At 45.6% G+C, this 17,878-nt stretch overlaps 1 protein-coding gene across 4 annotated transcripts in view; it reads right to left on the bottom strand.

Annotated features, from left to right (window-relative positions):
• rbms3 (RNA binding motif, single stranded interacting protein) overlaps window positions 1-17,878 on the bottom strand; it is a 236,651-nt gene that overhangs the window by 31,232 nt on the left and 187,541 nt on the right. For all 4 annotated transcript variants that reach the window (XM_068711238.1, XM_068711242.1, XM_068711239.1 and 1 more), the window contains 2 exons: window positions 9,318-9,424; window positions 1,993-2,036 (listed from right to left, as the gene is read on the bottom strand). In XM_068711238.1, coding sequence (XP_068567339.1) covers window positions 1,993-2,036; window positions 9,318-9,424 — 151 coding nt within the window. The remainder of the gene's footprint in view (window positions 1-1,992; window positions 2,037-9,317; window positions 9,425-17,878) is intronic.

The raw sequence follows: 17,878 nt of genomic DNA, 5'->3' as shown, positions 1-17,878 counted from the left end.
TTCCACCCACAGGGATAGGCATTGGGGTCAGGTGCATTGTCAGCCAGGCAGCAAACAGGGATGTGGGGTCTTGTGGGGGTTATAGCCGGAGAATGTGTAACCGCAGCTGTTGCTACGAGCCAGATCTGTATTCTCAGCAAGAAGTCAAACACTTTTCAGTTGGTGTTAGGACAACCCTGGTTGTCAACAATTCTCAATGTGCAGCCTGGGGGAATAAAGTGTCCGATTTGGGTACCCCAGATTTGCTTCTCTGCTCTTTGCAGATGATGTGGTTCTTTTGGCTTAATCAGACTGCTACCTCCAGCACCCACTGGGGAGGTTTGTAGACGAATGGGAAGAGTGAGAGTCAGCACCTCTGAATCGGAGTCCGTGGTTCTCTGTCTAAAAGCGGTGGAGTGCTCTGGCTGGCTTTGGGAGTGTTTTCTGTCGCCAAGGGAAGAAGTTCAAGGATCTCCGGGACTTGAGGGTAAAATGGTGCGTGAAATCGGCAGGTGGGTAGATGCAGTGTCAGTAGTAATGCAGGAGTTGTACCGGACCGTAGTGGGGAAGAGGGAGCTGAGCAAGAAGGAAAAAGCTTTTCATTTACCGATCGATCTATGCTCCAACCCTCACCTATGGTCACCTATGAGCTTTGGGTAGTAATTAAAAGAATCAGACTGCGGATACAAGCAGTCAAGACTTTCCTCCATAGGGTGGCTCGGCTCACTCTTAGAGATGGGGTGGGGACCTCACACATCCGGAGGGAGCAGCTGCTCCTTTCCATCAAAGGGAGCCAGTTGGGGTGGTTCGGGCAACTGATCAGGATGCCTACTGGGGGCCTTCCTTTAGAGGTTTTCCAACTGGTAGGAGACCCCGGGGTAGACCTTAGCACACACTGGAAGGATCACTGTATATATCTCATCTGGCTTGGGAACACCTCAGAATATCCCCTGGAGGAGCTACAAAACGTAGCAGGGAGGAGGGACGCCTGGACTACCTCGCCACCACGACCTGGCCCCAGATAAGCGGCAGAAAATGGATGGATGGATAATCCAATTTGCACTTGAATTTTGATGCACCAGTAAGCACAGTCTGACAAATATAAAGTGGCATTTCTGTTTTACATTTTCTGTTCAACTGCATTTTTATTTTCTACTTTGCATTAATACATGAATTAAATTGACTATATACTTCTACATTCCTTGCTAGCTGATTCACTTTATTTTTCTGTTTTCTACATTGCATTAGCCCTTGAATAAAACCGACTTCTTTAACATTCCTTGCTACTTAATTCACCCCTTTTCCCTTTTTTCTGGAACACGTTCATTAGGCTTAACTTCTGGTAGAATGTATTACGAGTGAATCATTCCTTACCCAGCAGGTCTGTTGCTTAACACAAATATCTGCGGGATTATAATTTGGCAGATTTGCCGCAGAGGAGGCTTTTACATGGCAGGCTGTGTGTAATGAGTGATGCTATTCATCCAGTTCTTTTTTTTTTGGTTGAGATTGACTCCAAGTCACTGGGGATAAGTGGTTTAGGAAGCGGGGGATGAGGAGCTTCCTGTGAGTGACTGGAGCCAGAGGGAGATAGAGGGGAGCCTCAACACCCTCCTTCCTGCCTCAGTACTGCAGGGAAAAATAAAACATGTTGCCGGGTCATTTATTTCCACAGCGGTATTAAGTCATGACACAAAGACACAGGAACACACACACACACACACACACACACACACACACACACACACACACACACACACACACACACACACACGCGTACACATACATAAAGAGCCAAACAAGCTCACTCAGCTACGCTTTGCTATTTCTCACCCGACACAACCAGTGGAAACCAATATTTTAAGTCCATATACATTTTCCTAATCAAACAGTTACAAAGTGCAGCCATTACATTCATCTTTATGTATGGCAGTTGTATTGACTGGGGCCCTATGAGCCAAGAGGTGAGTGTATTAGATGGTGCCAAGGATGGATTGACTGTCGAGCTCTTACCCATTCTGCATTGCAGCGGGATCATATGTTAACGCCATGCCAGTCTGAAAGAGAGAAAAACAACGACATGCATGATTAATCACAAATCAAGAGAGTCGGATCAGAAATACTAACAAATGACATGAAGCTGCAACAGGAAAAAATGTAGCATTTAAAAAGACATAACATTATCTTTTTTTTTTTTTTTTTACCATTAAAGGAATATCTTAACGTTTTGGATGTGCTTATTCGCCATTTTCTGCAAATTCTTCTGAGAGTTAAATGAGAAGATTAGAAGGTTTTTATATTTAGTTTTGTGTACAGATTAAACAAATGAGATATGCCGTGTTAATTAGTGTCATCTTGTCATTTATGTTTCTGCAAGAAAGCAAATAAGCGTATTTCCCAAAATGTCAAACTACTCCTTTAAGTCTTGAGACAGGTGTGTAAGACCAAACAACGTTATTTTGTTGAGTCACAACATTTCAGTAGTCCTTCCTGACGAAGGTCTAATAACTTGGTCTAAATGGTATTGGACAGGTGCTGGACCGCATTCACCTGTGTGTTACTTTGTTCCGGTTATGTTCTGTATGTCTCTGGAAAATCTGTCGATATCTTCCTGCACCAATGTCACAAACATAATTCGCTGCACCTTTATTGTACTTTGTGTATAACGCGATTTGTACCCTGATTCTCTTTGTACAAAATAAATTTAATCAAATTCATCTCATTTTCAAATTGGAAAAACTGACAAGTGACAAAGCCAATGTGGGGAAAAGCTCCGTCAATAGGACAAAGTGAATTGGTATTGAGGACGCGTCTTTTTCTATTTCAATCACGTACGATCATGTATTTATGAATGAGAGGAAATGAAGAAATGCCCTTTGGAGAGAAAAGGAGTGAGCAGAAAACTGAGTTCTTTGTCTGCTGATGGTGTGTGTGTGTGTGTGTGTGTGTGTGTAAGTGTGTGTGGGGCCCTCTTAGAGTCCAGGAGAGAGACCTGTGCGCCGCAATCCGTCATCTGCATTCCTGAAGGTTCTCTCCCGGAGGAGAGCTAATCCGATTTCTTTTAACGGGAGGCTGCTGAGGACGGCAGATTTCATCAGCATACACACACGCACACTCGCACACACACACACACATCGCATATACACACTCCCTCTTCTTGCCCTTTCTCTCTCTCACTTTGCTCTCCCCCCTTCTCCTTTCTTCCTCCATCATCTTGTGTGCTCTTCCTTTCTCTCCTTACCTTTCCTTCTTCATCCCTCATCTCTTAATCTACCCTCCTCCCGTCTTTCCATTTTTTTTTTTGCCCTTGTTCGTCCAGAGGGCTACCTACACTGAGCTATACTGTTAAGGGAAGAGCAGCTCAGATGAGCAGGGGGGATCAGGGAGCCTGGACCCAAACCTACGACATTGAGCAATCACAGATAATCTATACCGTATATGTGTGGACGCATAGTTAAAAAAGGCTTTCAGAGACATTTCATGTAAAGCTGTAAAGGCCAGATGAAGGGACTCGCATCAGCCCGTGTTATTTAAAAATCGACTACTTTTGCGTGTTTTCACCTTCAGTGTTCAAAGTCCCCGTATGTGAGTGTGCAAAAGTCTTTGTATTTATGCACCGTCTTTAAACTAAATGTGAGATCAAGCCTGCATGTTTACATGTGCGAGTGTTCACATGGGCACTAATAGCGGTGGCAGACGTGACTAGCTGTCTGGTGAGGCTGATATCTCCCTCCATACAGTCTGTGTATGTTTTTCTTTTTTCTGAGCTTGATTTAGAGACTGAAAAAATAAAACCTTGAAACTGTACAGATCCTGCGAACAAATCTTGGCTCAGAGAAAAGCTGCCAGGGACGGACCAGGCCTTCAAAGAGCTCGCTAAAAGAGCATGCTCAAGTATCGAGTTACACTTTCTCACCTCATGCAGTAAATAAGATGATTTAACTGACACTGTCTATGCTCATTGCACTGTGTAATCATTCATATTCATAATGCTTCATAACAATAATCATAACACATTATGAAGAATTTTCAAGTATCATAATACGTCATGATTGCTGGTCAATCACTGACATTTTTGTAACATGGTTAGTTAGTAATACATTATAATCTTTATATAATGCATTCAGTAACGTTTTGTGTGTTCTAGGATAGATAGATATTTTACCTTTACGTAAAACAAACAAGGGCCTCTTAAGGTAACTTACAATCACATTATAATGCATTTCAAAAGAACGACTTCTTGAAGTCAGTCATTAATTCAAGTTTTTGCAAGTTGTGAATAATGCATTCATCTGTGCTCTTGGGTGTACAAAAAGCATTTTGTCTTGTCTAATGCATTTTCAATTCAAATGTGAATGCATTTTACTATACAGAGAGAGCAGCATTAAAAAAACGTGTGTGTGCGTGTTAGCATCCCATGTGTTTAACACACACACCCTAACAAAGGTCGGGTGAGGTCAGCCTGAATCAGGCCCAGGCCGAGTCCACACACACACACACACACACACACACACACACACACACACACACTGACCCACTCCCTCCTTGTATTTTTGCCCTCCATACACAGATTCGCTCTTTATTTATTCTCCCCTCCTTGTGGCCACACACACGAACGCACGCACGCACGCACGCACGCACGCACGCACGCACGCACGCACGCACACACGCACACACACACACACACAAACATCTGTCAGGCTTGCACACAGTGGAAAGCCGGATGTTTTTTTTTCATCTTCACTCATTCCCCTGGAGTAGGTGCTTGAGAAGTGTGACTTTGAAACTTTTTTGTGTGTAGGAGTGTGTGTTAGAGAAAGAGAGAGAGAAAGAATGAACACTCATGGTGCTTGTGTGTGTGTGTGTGTGTGCGGTGTATAAAAATGTGACTAATAAGTTTGTCAGCATGAGACAGCGAGACACAGCACTTTCTAGACTCCCACTTTGGGTAGTTTACAAGAAAATCTGTCATATATCTTTTCTCAATCCTCACCACCAGCCCGCCCCGCAGCACTCAACCCCTTGTAACTCCGGACTGATCGCGCAATGTGTTCCCTCTCTCTTTCCTTCTCTTAGTCTCAGTGAGTCACTCGCTCTCGCTTGCTCCATATGTTGCTGTGGGATCTGGGAAGACTTCAAACGCGGCGAAAGAAGAGACAGAGTGTGACAGAGAGAGAGAAACGGCAAGAAGAGGAGAGTGAGAGAAAGAGGCAAAAGCAGAGTGAGATATACTGTCGAGATAGAGAGGGGAAGAAGGTAGAGAGAGGCGTGGAGAAAGAGGGAGAGAAAGAGGGAGAGAAAGAGCGAGAGAGAGAGAGAGAGAGAGAGAGAGAGAGAGGCATGGCTGCTTCTCCCCTTCATCTGCCTGCCACGGGGAGCGAGGTGAAGAATGGCCTCAGCTCTGATAAACGGACTAACATGTGATGCCTATCTCCCATCTACCCCCTGCTCTGCCTGCACAGGTGATCAATGACCACAAGGATGCACGCACACGCACACACCTACACACACACACACACACACACACACACACACACACACACACACACACACACACACACACACACACACACACACACACACACACACACACACACACTTATGCTATCCTCATAAGGGCCTTTCTAATGGCTCTAATAGGTGTAAACGCATGCAGAATGGAATCGGAGGAACCAGATCATTGGAGGAGGTCTGACTTGCATTGTGATCAGATCTCTAAAAGGTGTGAATGCAAAGTGTAAGGAAGAAATCTGTTAATGGTCACTCGACTCTTTCTTCTTTTTGCTGAGGCAAAAAGCTACAGTTGACCCCCGTCTTCTTCAGCAAAGGACAACAGTAGTCCACTAGCTTGGCCTACCGAATTAGGATATTGGCATCCACGATTATAAGAATGCTTATGAATACCAAGTGTGAGTGCAAAAAGGCCTACTGCGCGACAAAATGCCATTATCCAGATAACATATCAGATTGCATGCTAATACCAAGTCTAAATGAGGTCTAGTCCTTTAACCTGGATGTTTACAGACTCTGCTACGTGCTTAGCATTACTCCTTACGCTTAACCTTATTCTTTCAACTGATAAGATACACACATGTAAGATATAATGTTTCTTTTATATATGTTGAGATGAATTGGAGATAAGGCTCTGTATATTTAGGCCCAACACATGTTTATAATGACAAAGCCAAGCTGTCAGTCACTAGACCTTCAGCAGTACTAATCCCTGAGCTCATAATGACATCAAATAGCGCCCACCTGGGCTGTGTAATGCACATACACATGGGAAACGCTGTTCACAAAACACTGATGATGAATCAATACAGAAAAGCAGTTGAAGTCTGCAGCGAGTTTTCTTTTCTCCGTGTTTGATTTTGCCGCACTGGCACTGTGTCTCGAAATGTGGTAATGTTCCCGAAACACTAAGTTATCGACCACGTGTTTCGGAGAAGAACATGCAATGGGGTCGGGACACTGTTGGAGTAAAAATGTGAGATGGACATGGAGGGGAGGGGGATAATGCAGAGGAGGGATCTCTCTCTTACTGAGACAACTCTAAATGGAGGTGGAAACACAAATAGGCAAACGCAACCTTCGAGTATAAAAGTGTGTTCAGACAGAAAGCAAAGCCCAAACAGCTTTAACACATTTAACACTGTGTGCCTCTGCCTATTGAAGGTTAGCTTGTAGTTTCATTCATTTTTTCATGATGATGAAAGCTGAAATCATATTGATAGCCAGTGGGACTAAATGCCTATGTGTGTAAGACCAACCCTGTCTGCTTAAACTTCCAATTCATAATAAATGAACAGATTGTGGTTATTTTGCTCAACACAAAGAGGAAACTCTTATACTTTGAATATATTTATATTGAATGTACAGTATCTGCAAACTGCTCACTGCCACTGAACATCCCTGCAATGTGTTCACTTGTACTGTTGACCTTTAAATATGATTAAGTGTGATTCAGAACTTCAGGGTTATATTGAGGCAACTCAAAGCACTTAACCTTAGAGAGAGGTTGTGTTCTTGATTGAGTATCAGGAAAGTCACTGGTGACCTATAACGCGAGGCAGGATGCATCTACTTCTTAAATAGTAAATCAAAACACAAGCTTCTCCTAAACTTTACCAAGTCTCCTGCTGTAGTTGCCAGGTCTCAGGTCTTAAAGAGAACGTGAAAAACATTTTCAGTGCCTGTGCACATACGTTTGGGTATCAGGAGTGGCTACCAACCCACAAACTGTGAAATAAGACAATCTGGTCAGTTTTTCGTGGCCTGTGAAGATGTGATTCATCGAGCCATGATTCAGATCTGCCTTTCCTTCCTATGTCACATGCAGGCTCATTAGAATAAACCGCCCCCCCGATTTGAGTATCTCCTCCCACGACTTCAGAACTATCTTTGCAAATGTGCGCCATATTTTTCTCGCAAGCCAATCAGAGCACACTGGGCTTTTTAGGTAGTGGGGGGAGCTTAGGTGAAAACGTGTGTTTTACGTTCGGTTGAGACTGGTGGGATAATGTGTAGACATCTATTGACTGAATTGACATATTTCTGTTAGCACATCACACATCAACAAGCAGCAAACTCACCGCCCAATACAGCTGCTGAACTGCTCGTTAATGCAAATATCTAATCAGCCCGTCACGTGGCAATCACTCACAGGCATGTAGACGAAGCATCAGAACGGGGAAGAAAGGTGATGTAAGTGACTTTGAGCGTGACATGGTTTGTTGGTGCCAGACAGGCTGATTTGAGTATTTCAGAAACTGCAGGTCAATTGATTTTCACGCACAACCATCTCGAGGGTTTAGAGACAGTCGCCGGTGGATGTTATCACGAGAGAAATTATGTTTCCTCCAGAACGTGTTTGGAAAAGCAAATTAGTGGTAGTAGTAGATGTATGACACGGTGCGCAGCTGTTTTAAGTTTCAAAAGGTAGTATGTTTAATGTAGAGGAGGTACGGGGCGGAGAATAAATGAAACAAAGGACAAAATTAGTGTTTCCTCCAATTTGACAATGTAGACATTTCCCTTTGTCCTCATCATACACACACACACACGCGCACGCACACACACATACATCCACGGTCATCTCACTTTACCTCCAGTCAACTGAGCTGACCCTGTTACTGTGTGATAGCCGGCGAGGAGATGTAGCAATACAATTTAGGTTAAACACGCTTCGCTGGCTTATAGGTGTAAGCTGAACATGTGATGGACAGACCGACACACACACACACACACACACACACACACACACACACACACACACACACACACACACACACACACACACACACACACACACAGACAGAGCATGTGTTTTCTGAAGGACAAACATTTCATCTCTCCTGGTCTCATCTACCTTGCAGTTTCAGCACAACTGTCAGCCTCACTGAATGTGTGTGTGTGTGTTTGTGTGTGTTCACTCTATTCTATATAGTCCAATCGGAAGCACTCCTCCACCCGTCTCCTCTGTGTGTCCTTCCCAGTATAGCTGGTTGGTAGCCTACAGTATGAAGAGACTTTAACCTTGCCTCCACATGTTGCTGATGAATATGTTACCATAGCACTGTATCCAATTCCTGCTTTCTGATGTATGGCGGGAATATACGTGTTCAGTGAGGCGTTCGGCTTGAGATGCAATTTACGTGACAGCGCCTATACATCCGGGGGCAGTTTGATCGATATCTGGGGTACTTTTCTTTTCTTTCTTTTTTAACGGCTCCATAGCTTAGAGTAAATACAAACGACAGGCAGTAATGGTTTACATAAAGCCAGATGTTGGCAACTTCTCAAGTGGCCTTGTGAGCAGGGTGGGGCCTGGTATTAGAAATACCATTACCTCAGACGGTAATCGCCTTGTCATGATGGAATGGAAAGAGTTTGGCCGACTGAGATTTTTTGGCCATACCTGGGTCTCCTGTCGATCAGTTCAAGAATAGATGTTAAGGAAATGATGTAAAATTGTGAAAAATGGGGTTGTTACACCTGTCTCAATGCTAGAGAGGAGAGGCAGGGGTTAGGGTGTGTCCAAAAGCTCACGTAAATGGACTTTGTCATAACAATAGTTTTGTTGAATTGTAAATGATGGTTTGTCCTTAATGATTATTAATATTGCTGTTGTGGCACACAACAAATTTAGTTGATAATTTATCATATTCTTGTCAGGTGATCCTGAAAAAAAATCGACATGTTGAGAGATGACGGCTCATGCATTGGTGTAACATCTTAAATGGTAAACAGACTTTTCAGGAGGAGCCGGGGATCCAAGCGCCCATCAGTGGACGACCCGCCTTAAACCCCTGAGCCACAGTTGCCCTTGCTCATCTTACCTCGCCTTCTCTGTGCCACGGCCTCCCGTTCTGAGGGTACTTGCTCTGGCTCTGGCGTTTCTTCTGCCCTCCGTCGGCAAATTTGCACAGCAAAGGCTCCGTGGGAGCTGCAGAGAGAGAGAAAGAGAGAGAGAGGACAAAATCACATTAGGAGGACTGCATCCTGTGACCCATCAGAGAGACAGAAGCTCTTTTGAACTGGGTCGCATTTCTCTTCTACCATCGCGTCTCTGTCCCCCCCCCCCTCCACCTCCCTCCCCTCTTCTTTCCTACGGAGCTCCTAGAAAAATTCCCAGACTGACGATGTTGGCAAGCTACCCGCGCTACCCCCGGCCTGGGCTGGCAGCCCATGAAAGAGCATTGCAGGGTATTGTTGAAATAATAATCACAGTAATCGCTCTTGTAAATACCTCTGAGATGGTAATGCAGGACCGCTCTGTCAGCCCAAGCTTCTTTTTTTCCTCTAGAAGGCGTTCCTGACGCGTAATCCCTCCGTGTTTCACTTTAACAGGCATTTTCTCTTTTAATTGAAATATTATGCCTTTTTTTTTCTTCCCCCCACTCCACAACCACCAGTGCAAGCGTCTCACTGGGCTCTGCTGTTTGAGCGGAGGCTGTCACAGATAGTAATGTGGCTGTTCTCTGAGTAAACACTGAGGGCATCCTAAATCGTGAGAACAAAAGTAACAGAGGATTCACTCATGCCCTCGCTACAGAGCTGGCAAGTGTCTATCATCAGCCGGCAGGAAAACATGACGTGAAATAGCTGTTAATTAATCTAATAAGAATAATTTAAAAAAATCTCTCTGTACTGCAACCTCATCCAAGCCGCCTCTGTATCAACAGCCTTTTGTATTCATGATTGCTGATAACAGGTTGATGAAAGTGTTGCGATGACCTACGCCGCCATGAATGTAACTTCTCAAAGGGCACTTTCTCACACTAGAGCTGCAGGTGAGCACTGACAGAGACAAAAATGGATTCAGGTAGAGAGAAAATGTAGCGAATGATGAAAGAAAGGCTCAATGAAAGAGAGTGAAAGGAAAAAAAAAAAAAAAGCAGATAGGAAAAAAGCTTTTCTCATGAGAAACTGTCGGCTCTCTTGGCCGGGGATCTGGGGGTCTTAACATTGTCCGTCCCCCTTTCCAGTCTGCGTCAGCGAGATCGGAATCTCTTTTAGAGGCAGACTGTGGAGCGATGAGAGAGGGGAATGGAGACAGTTGGACCAACTAAAAGAAACAGAGGGTGAGAGAAACAAGTCAGAAAAAAAAACGGGAGGAGAGTGAAACAGATAAGAGGAACAGGTGAGCGACCGTGGGAGAAACAAGGGAAACGGAGTGAGAATCTACAGCTACAGAGGATCAAACGCTCTGTTCCTTGTGAAGGCTGCACAGTTCAGCAACAGTACAGCGCGCACCAAGCTTGTCCAAACACCTGAACCGCCGCTGCCCTGCACCTGGTGGCTTAGAAGGGACCCGACGGCCCTCCTGTCATCACGTCCGCATTACAGTCCTGGCAGCTCGCGACACGGCCGCTAAGTGACGACACAGGCAAACTGTCTGAGGCAGAGGCGAGCAACGGGAACTTTCATCACGCCGTGCCGGAGATGACACCCACAGTTAGAATTGTTGATGGTTTAATCCCCGCTCCCAGATGTTTGGAGGCGCTTGGGCCTTGATAATATTGCAGCATGCACAAGACAGGGGAGAAAGACGTGGTGTCGGGATCAACAAGGTAGTGAGTGACGGCAATAAAACAAGCTGGAGTGAACTTGTGACGAGCGAGTGTTCCAGTCCAAAGAAATAATTAGGGTGTTGATGAGCTAACATGATAATTTGTCGATTAATTTACATTTTCTGCCACATTTGAGGGAATTATTTTGTAATTACACTGTCTGGGAGGGACGTGGCACGAAAGAAACGCAAACAAACTCCGTCGAGAAAACAGAAATGTGTTTATGTGGCTCGAGGGTCTACAATGGGACCAAACTTTTCAGAGTCAGCCCAGGAGAATGTTGCCGGGGAGGGAGAGAGAGAGACGCTGCAGAAGAAAAACAACAAAAGCTCTTCCAAACCTCTCCTCTGGCACTTTGAGAGATAATTAGCAATTGGAGAGATTTGCCGAATCTGACATGGAGCACGCTGACGTTACCCCCGTGACTGCATCCCCAGTTCCCACAGCGAGCAGGCCAATTTGTTTAAGACCACGGCCCAAGATCAACAGCCTCATACCGCCACGCCCGCCCTGTGATCACACTCACCCCTCCGTAGCCCCGACACACACACACACACACACACACACACACACACACACACACACACACACACACACACGCACACTCTTAAAACCGCTCTGCTACGACCCTGGAAAGCACGCAGAAATACCCACAGACACATAATGCTAACTGCTGCCAGCCTAAAAACCTTTCTTAGACCTCTCGCCATACAGCGTCATCACTGGCACAGCCCAGAATAAACTAGGCTACTGGCTGTTCTTACTAGCATGCTGATGCTGCGTCTTTGGGAAACGAGCTCCAAGTACAACACATTTCACACTGGCTGCAGTATGTGTCGTAGGAGGCCGCTTAAAAAAAAAAAAAAAAGTTGCCTTATGAACCAATTCGCTGCCCTTTAATGGTCCAAAATCGTGGGAAAAACACATAAAGACCTTTTGGTCAGAGGTCAACAACTGCGCTAACAAGGTGCTCTTCGGGAACACCTAATTGTATTTTTTGTGGGTTGCCGTAGAAACTGGTAAACACGTTAACGAGGGGTGACCGCAGACATGCAGTACGCACATGCATGTGTGCCAGATAAAAACTCACGGACACGCACACAAAGTGCTAGACGCTTCAGCGAGAGGAAGATGCCTCATGTGATCACAGCCGCCTCGGCTCAACCACACTCCAGACTGCGCGTTTGGCTCTGAAGAGACAGTCAGTGGCTTTCTGCCCATCAATAGACACACAAGCACCCAGCAAAATGAACCAACGAGTGCATGCAGATGTACTTCTGTAAGACATAGTGCAATTACAATAGCCTTTTAAATTGAGGCTTGCTTCACTTTTGAGTGCAGCGTTGCATAAGTAATCGTTGCTGTTACGGCATCTGGGGGAAATCAGCCCTTTGTCTGCAGAATAACAGGCAGTGCAGCGAGACCACCAGATCTCACCATTCCTTTTCTTCATGGTATCTGCAGGTGTATGCTCCGGATGGCCCCGCCAGGCCCGCTGAATAACATCTTCATCCGTGAATGCAAATCAGCACGTGCATTAAAACGCATCAGTGTCTGCACGTTGTGCAATCATTCTGCTGCTCGGAATCAGATTGCACATCTGTTTAGCCTGAATGGTGAAGTCAATGCAGGAATGCCCCCCGAGCTGCAGAAGGAGCAGGGTAAAAGGGTTTCAGTGAAACAGCCAGCTTTTTCACCATCGAGATGGTTACAAAAGAGGCTTCTCACAAAGACTCGCAGGGCAAACTGTGCTGGCCTTGCTTTGGTCTCGGTCTGTGCAAAGCCCTGAAGAGGGTCGAACAGAGGCAGCTGTTCGGCCACTTGTACCAAAATGTGTCAGCCTGAAAGGGCTTCAGAGAAAGGAAGCTTTCCACTTCTCAATGACAACTTTGGTAAAAGGTTCAAACAGGTTTCCTGGCTTGAAGTTTCCTGAGCTCAGCGTCTCCGAAAAGTCATTCGGGTGGCTCGCTGTGTTTCACTGCAAGGGCGTGTTTGGAGGGAATCGAGAAAAGGAAGAAAGAGGACAGTATTTTATTGGAACTCTGCGGCACTCTGACGCTGCTCGGGGGGATCTCTAATTGGATCAACAACTGTCTGATTCCCATCAGCCAGCTTGACCTGTCTGCCCAGACTGAGGAGGCTGTGTCTTATGGGAAAGGGAGAGAAAAAAAAAAAAAGAGTGGGAGGGAGAGAGAGAGAGACAGAGGCAGAAACAATGAGAAGGAAGGCAGCACAAGGGACAGTGTTCTAGAAATAGATAAAGATGAAGTAGCCATGATATGAAAAACATATTACAAGTGCACAGGATAAACAAGAAGGCACATTGACCAAAACTACCGCGGCATATATATATATATATATAGTCGCCATTTTCAGAGTCAAACGGGCGAGCTCAGAATGGCCGCCAACCGGGAAGGCAGGCGGCAGCAGCTACCGCCCTACGGGGAGGGCTTTGACGGATCCCAGTCGATAGCTCTCACAACTGCCATGCTGGCCTCGCATCCTTCAGCGCGGAAATGAAGACGGTCCGCCAGCCGTTTTGCTGACAGGGACGGCACACACGGCTCAATGACACGGCCCGATAAATGGAGAGGGCGCTGAGAGGAGAGCGAGACAAAGAGGGAAAGGGAGATAGATGGAAAGGTGGATACGGTGTCATAGAGAGGCAAAAAAAAAAGACTCGGTGAGACAGTGACGGAAAGAGACGGAGGAGAGAGGGACTCGGCGATGACAAAAGTGACAGGCGCCGTCCAGTTTTCCCCCTCACAATCTATATACTATATAGAAGAGTGAGTGAGATAAGTATAGGGAGAAGGATGTCAACAACGCCCTCGCTTCTCACTCTGCATCCGCTACACATGCTCTATGGCTATTGATCAGCCTTCGCTCAGCCTTTCCCATAGAGGGCTCCTGCAGCATGCCAGCCGGTACAAGCCTGAGATGATATTATGGATTACGGGAAAGGATGTGGAGGGAAGAGCCCGGGATGCGGGCGGTAGAAGCCTGATCGATGAGCTATTGCGCACTTAACAAGAGTAATGTTTTGTAGGGAGTCTCTGACATGCTAATCCATCTCTCACTCTCTCCGTCCGTCTCCCGCGATCACATCGCTCTCTGTCGTGGTTATGTGCTGTTGGCCCTTCTCTCTCCCCATTTCTTTCTATCTATCTATCCATCCATCCATCAATCCATCTATCTCTTCATGCGCCGCTGTGCAGACTCTGATCCAAGACCAGATTCAGACAAATAAAGCTGATGGATGAGATGAGGTCCACGTGTGTCTGGCAAACAGTCCGTCTAAAATGCGGTAGACTAACTACATTTGACTGAGCCCATTTTATGGCGGTGGGAAAGCAAAACACGCGAACATAGCTTTTAGCTAGTCCTGGAATACAGAGACATTTTTGTGAAACGGTCAGAGAGATAAGGTGAAGACCACTCCGCATGAGTGCAGCTGGAATTATTTGATCAGATGAAAATATTGGTTGCGCCTCTGAGCACAGAATGAATCTGCAGTTACAGTAAATGTGTGAGCAGCAAGTGCAGCGCCAAACAGGCGGTGGGTTTCCAGCTGCTAGCCAACTCCCGTGAGACGAGCTCTGAGGTACAAGTTAAACGAGAAATTCTTTTCCAGCTTAATCAGCTAATTTCGCTTGTAGTTGCCATGGTGAGAAAACAAACGGCTAAAAACGACAGAGCTGTGTGAGTACAAGCTAGCGCATGTGTGTTGGCCAGCTATAACAAACCCCCATCCATTTATTGAAATAACATTTATACAAACGGACAGTCCTCGCCGCATTGATTCCAAATTGCATAGTTTAGTGTCGCTGGTTCCTGCAGTCAGCTGCAATTTTAAAGTGGCCAGTGGCAGATGTTTCTAATGTTGAACCCACACATGCTGCTCCACAATGCCAACATCTTCTCAGTATCAGCGGCGGCTTTACACAGCTGGCCAGGGTGGCAATTACAAGAAGCCGCACTGTGGTCGCTTCAGAATTGTAAAGAGTATAGTATGAGATTGAAAACACTATTTGCGGAGTGGATTTGAAATAAGATCCCAGCTAAGAAAACAAGTACGATGTGTAGCCGCCGACGTGACGTCAATACGTCACAGGCCAGCAGTGAGACTGGCTGTCTGCTTCAGAGACTCATTCTAAAGGTCTTCATTGCGTTTTCATCGCTGGACGGATGAAGACGCATTTAAAACTATTTCAGTTGTCTTTGATTTACAGCCGGCTGACTGAAATTCTTCATACATTAAATACATGAGCCTCTTTTTTAAGAAGATAAGCTGTTGATTTGTCTCATTTCTCTGCTGATCTGATTGGATTGAAGAGTCTGGGACAATTACAAATATTAGGTTGGTCTCCAAATCATGTATAATAACTGATGTATGCATTCTGAGATCACGTTTGACACATTTTTATTTACGTTGCTCCTAACTATGGGCAGAGACCCTTTTTTCTTTGACATAGTGGGTAAAAATGAATGGCCGTTTGCAGTTAACATCCATGTCTGTCCAAGATCACGTCATAATTTTATCCTCTTCGACATTTGTGTGAATTTGTCATAAAATTCATCTTTAAGTCCAAATGGATGTTTTGTGCCAAAGACCTTCCCTTCAGGTGTTCCTGAGATATCACGAGGATGGATCGTACGTCGGCAGGTGCGGACGACCCGACAACATAATGCCTCCGGCCACGGCTGTCACCGGCGCGGAGGCAGAAAGAAATCTCAGCCAAATTCATACTGATGACTTAGTGTCCGTCTTGCATTTTTGCTTATGCTGCCACTCCATTATCAATATAAAAGTAACATAAATGTACGACAATGTTGCAATAACCAACTCTCCAATGAAATGAACAAAAAAGAAAAGGAAAGAGACTTCCCTCAGACAGTAACAAGAAATACTTGGTTCTCTTTGGCCTTATGGCATAAAACTGGTGGTGGTCGGGCCGTGGAGCTCTCTTTCCATGGCAAACCGTCTTGGCTGTGGCAGACGGACTAAAGAGCAGCTGCTGGTGTGCTTTGCCTGTGGGGGTTGACGCCTGCTTCCACTGTCTGTGTCGCTGCCTGTGTGGGCAGACAGCGCAGCCATCTCTGTCCCGGTTAGCAGAGTATTATAACACTGCCAACGCCTCCAGTGACCCGTGAAACCTCCCATCCATAGAGATGAATCATACAGATGGGGGCTTTGTAATTCAACAGAACTGCCCGTCCACCAGACCTACGGCAAATATCTCTCGCTATATATGACACTTAAATCGGTTTTGCGCTCTCCGAGTACACCTCAGAAGACGCGATGAAGTCTATGTTCTATAAGCGCGGGTTTCGTATTATTATCGCCACGGTTTCATTATTTACATCAATCACTCTTACTCAGCTTTACACAGCTTCGACATTATGTTGCAGCAAAAATAATTTAGGTTTATTTATCAAGAACAGATTTTGCTGATGGTGTTCTCCAGCACCGCACTGCTTTACATTCATAGAGTTACACAAATTCACACTCAGAGTGCATTACAAGCAGCCCTCTGTTGTCGGCCAGCATGAGACTCAGAAGACAAACTGGATGTTAGGTGCGTTGCTAAACGATACCTTGCCTCTCGTACAATTTCCCAGATGGTCCCGGGATTCTAAGGAACGATTTGTTTTTGTTATAAGTAGGGTTAGGTAACCTTTGGGCTGCCGTCGACGGCAAATTGATAATGGCGTTTGAACAGAGGCGGAAAATATGCTTTGAGCCGCAAGCACAAGAAAGCCACATCAGTTAAGAGAAGCATGGTGAGGCACAAAAAAAAAAGGCAGTGTGTTTGTTAACTAGGTTTCCACCGGAGGGGCTTCCAGTAACAACGGTATGGACAGGAAAGAAAATGAAATTACAGCACAATAAATGAATTATCAATATAGAGCCCTCGATAGTGTATCTGAGGGGGATCAATACGCCACAGCCACGGCTGCGATGTGGGCCGAGGGCGGAGGGCAGGCCTATAGCCGAGGGACCAGCCAGATCAATAATGTCACTGGGGGTGATTGACGATCAATGCCGCCAGTGACGTTGATTTATGATCAATGAAAGCGGGGCACCGGACTAATAAGGGGAGAAGGGGCAGAGGGGGGTGATGCGAGGAGGGGGGGTGGGGCCCTCCCCTTTACTGTAACTGATTGGGGATCGATGAAGAGTGGCACCGTGGCTGATTAGGGATCAGGTGACTCTGTGGCGGAGGAAGGCAGCTTTGCGTGAGAGGATTTGGTTGGCTGCGTGGAGACCAGCCTGTCTGAGCCGAGCGGAGCTGCACAGACTGTAATTAAAGCCGCGCTGAAAGGAGCTTTCCACTGGTTGATAGAAGCTGCAGGTGCAGCTCTCTTTGCTCTTTCGCTGTCAAAAGAGCAGCCCTGCGCACACACACACGCACACATACATAGTCTATCCTTACACACTCACAACCAAAGACAGCACAGGAAGGGCTGCACTATGTTTCTGCCATTCTCCCCCATAAAAGTTGAATCTGTTACTCAACATCCTCCGTCTCTTTTTGCCTTGTCTTCTCACACTAGCGTTGCTTTATGGGGTTCTTGCTGCTATAACCCAAAGTGTCATTGTTGGAAATGATGTGTTGAAAGTGTAACTGTCAACAGATTTTAGTAATTACTGCTACTGAACTAACAGATGCTATGTTGTCACTTTACATTTTTTTAAACTCTCCTTGTTTTATTTTGATTTGAAATTAGATGGGATGTAGGAGTATATTATTTTTATGGAACATTAAGTGATCCCGTCAGCCTGATCTCCTAAAAATGACATTCCCATAGAACAAAAACTGCAA

This window comes from Cebidichthys violaceus, unplaced genomic scaffold, assembly GCF_023349555.1.
Source record: "Cebidichthys violaceus isolate CVI_PGR_0920_01 unplaced genomic scaffold, fCebVio1.0.p SCAF_16, whole genome shotgun sequence".
In the NCBI taxonomy this organism is placed as follows: Eukaryota; Metazoa; Chordata; class Actinopteri; order Perciformes; family Stichaeidae; genus Cebidichthys; species Cebidichthys violaceus.
Note: the sequence above shows the minus strand (reverse complement) of the source record. Positions and strands in the feature narration are given on the sequence as shown.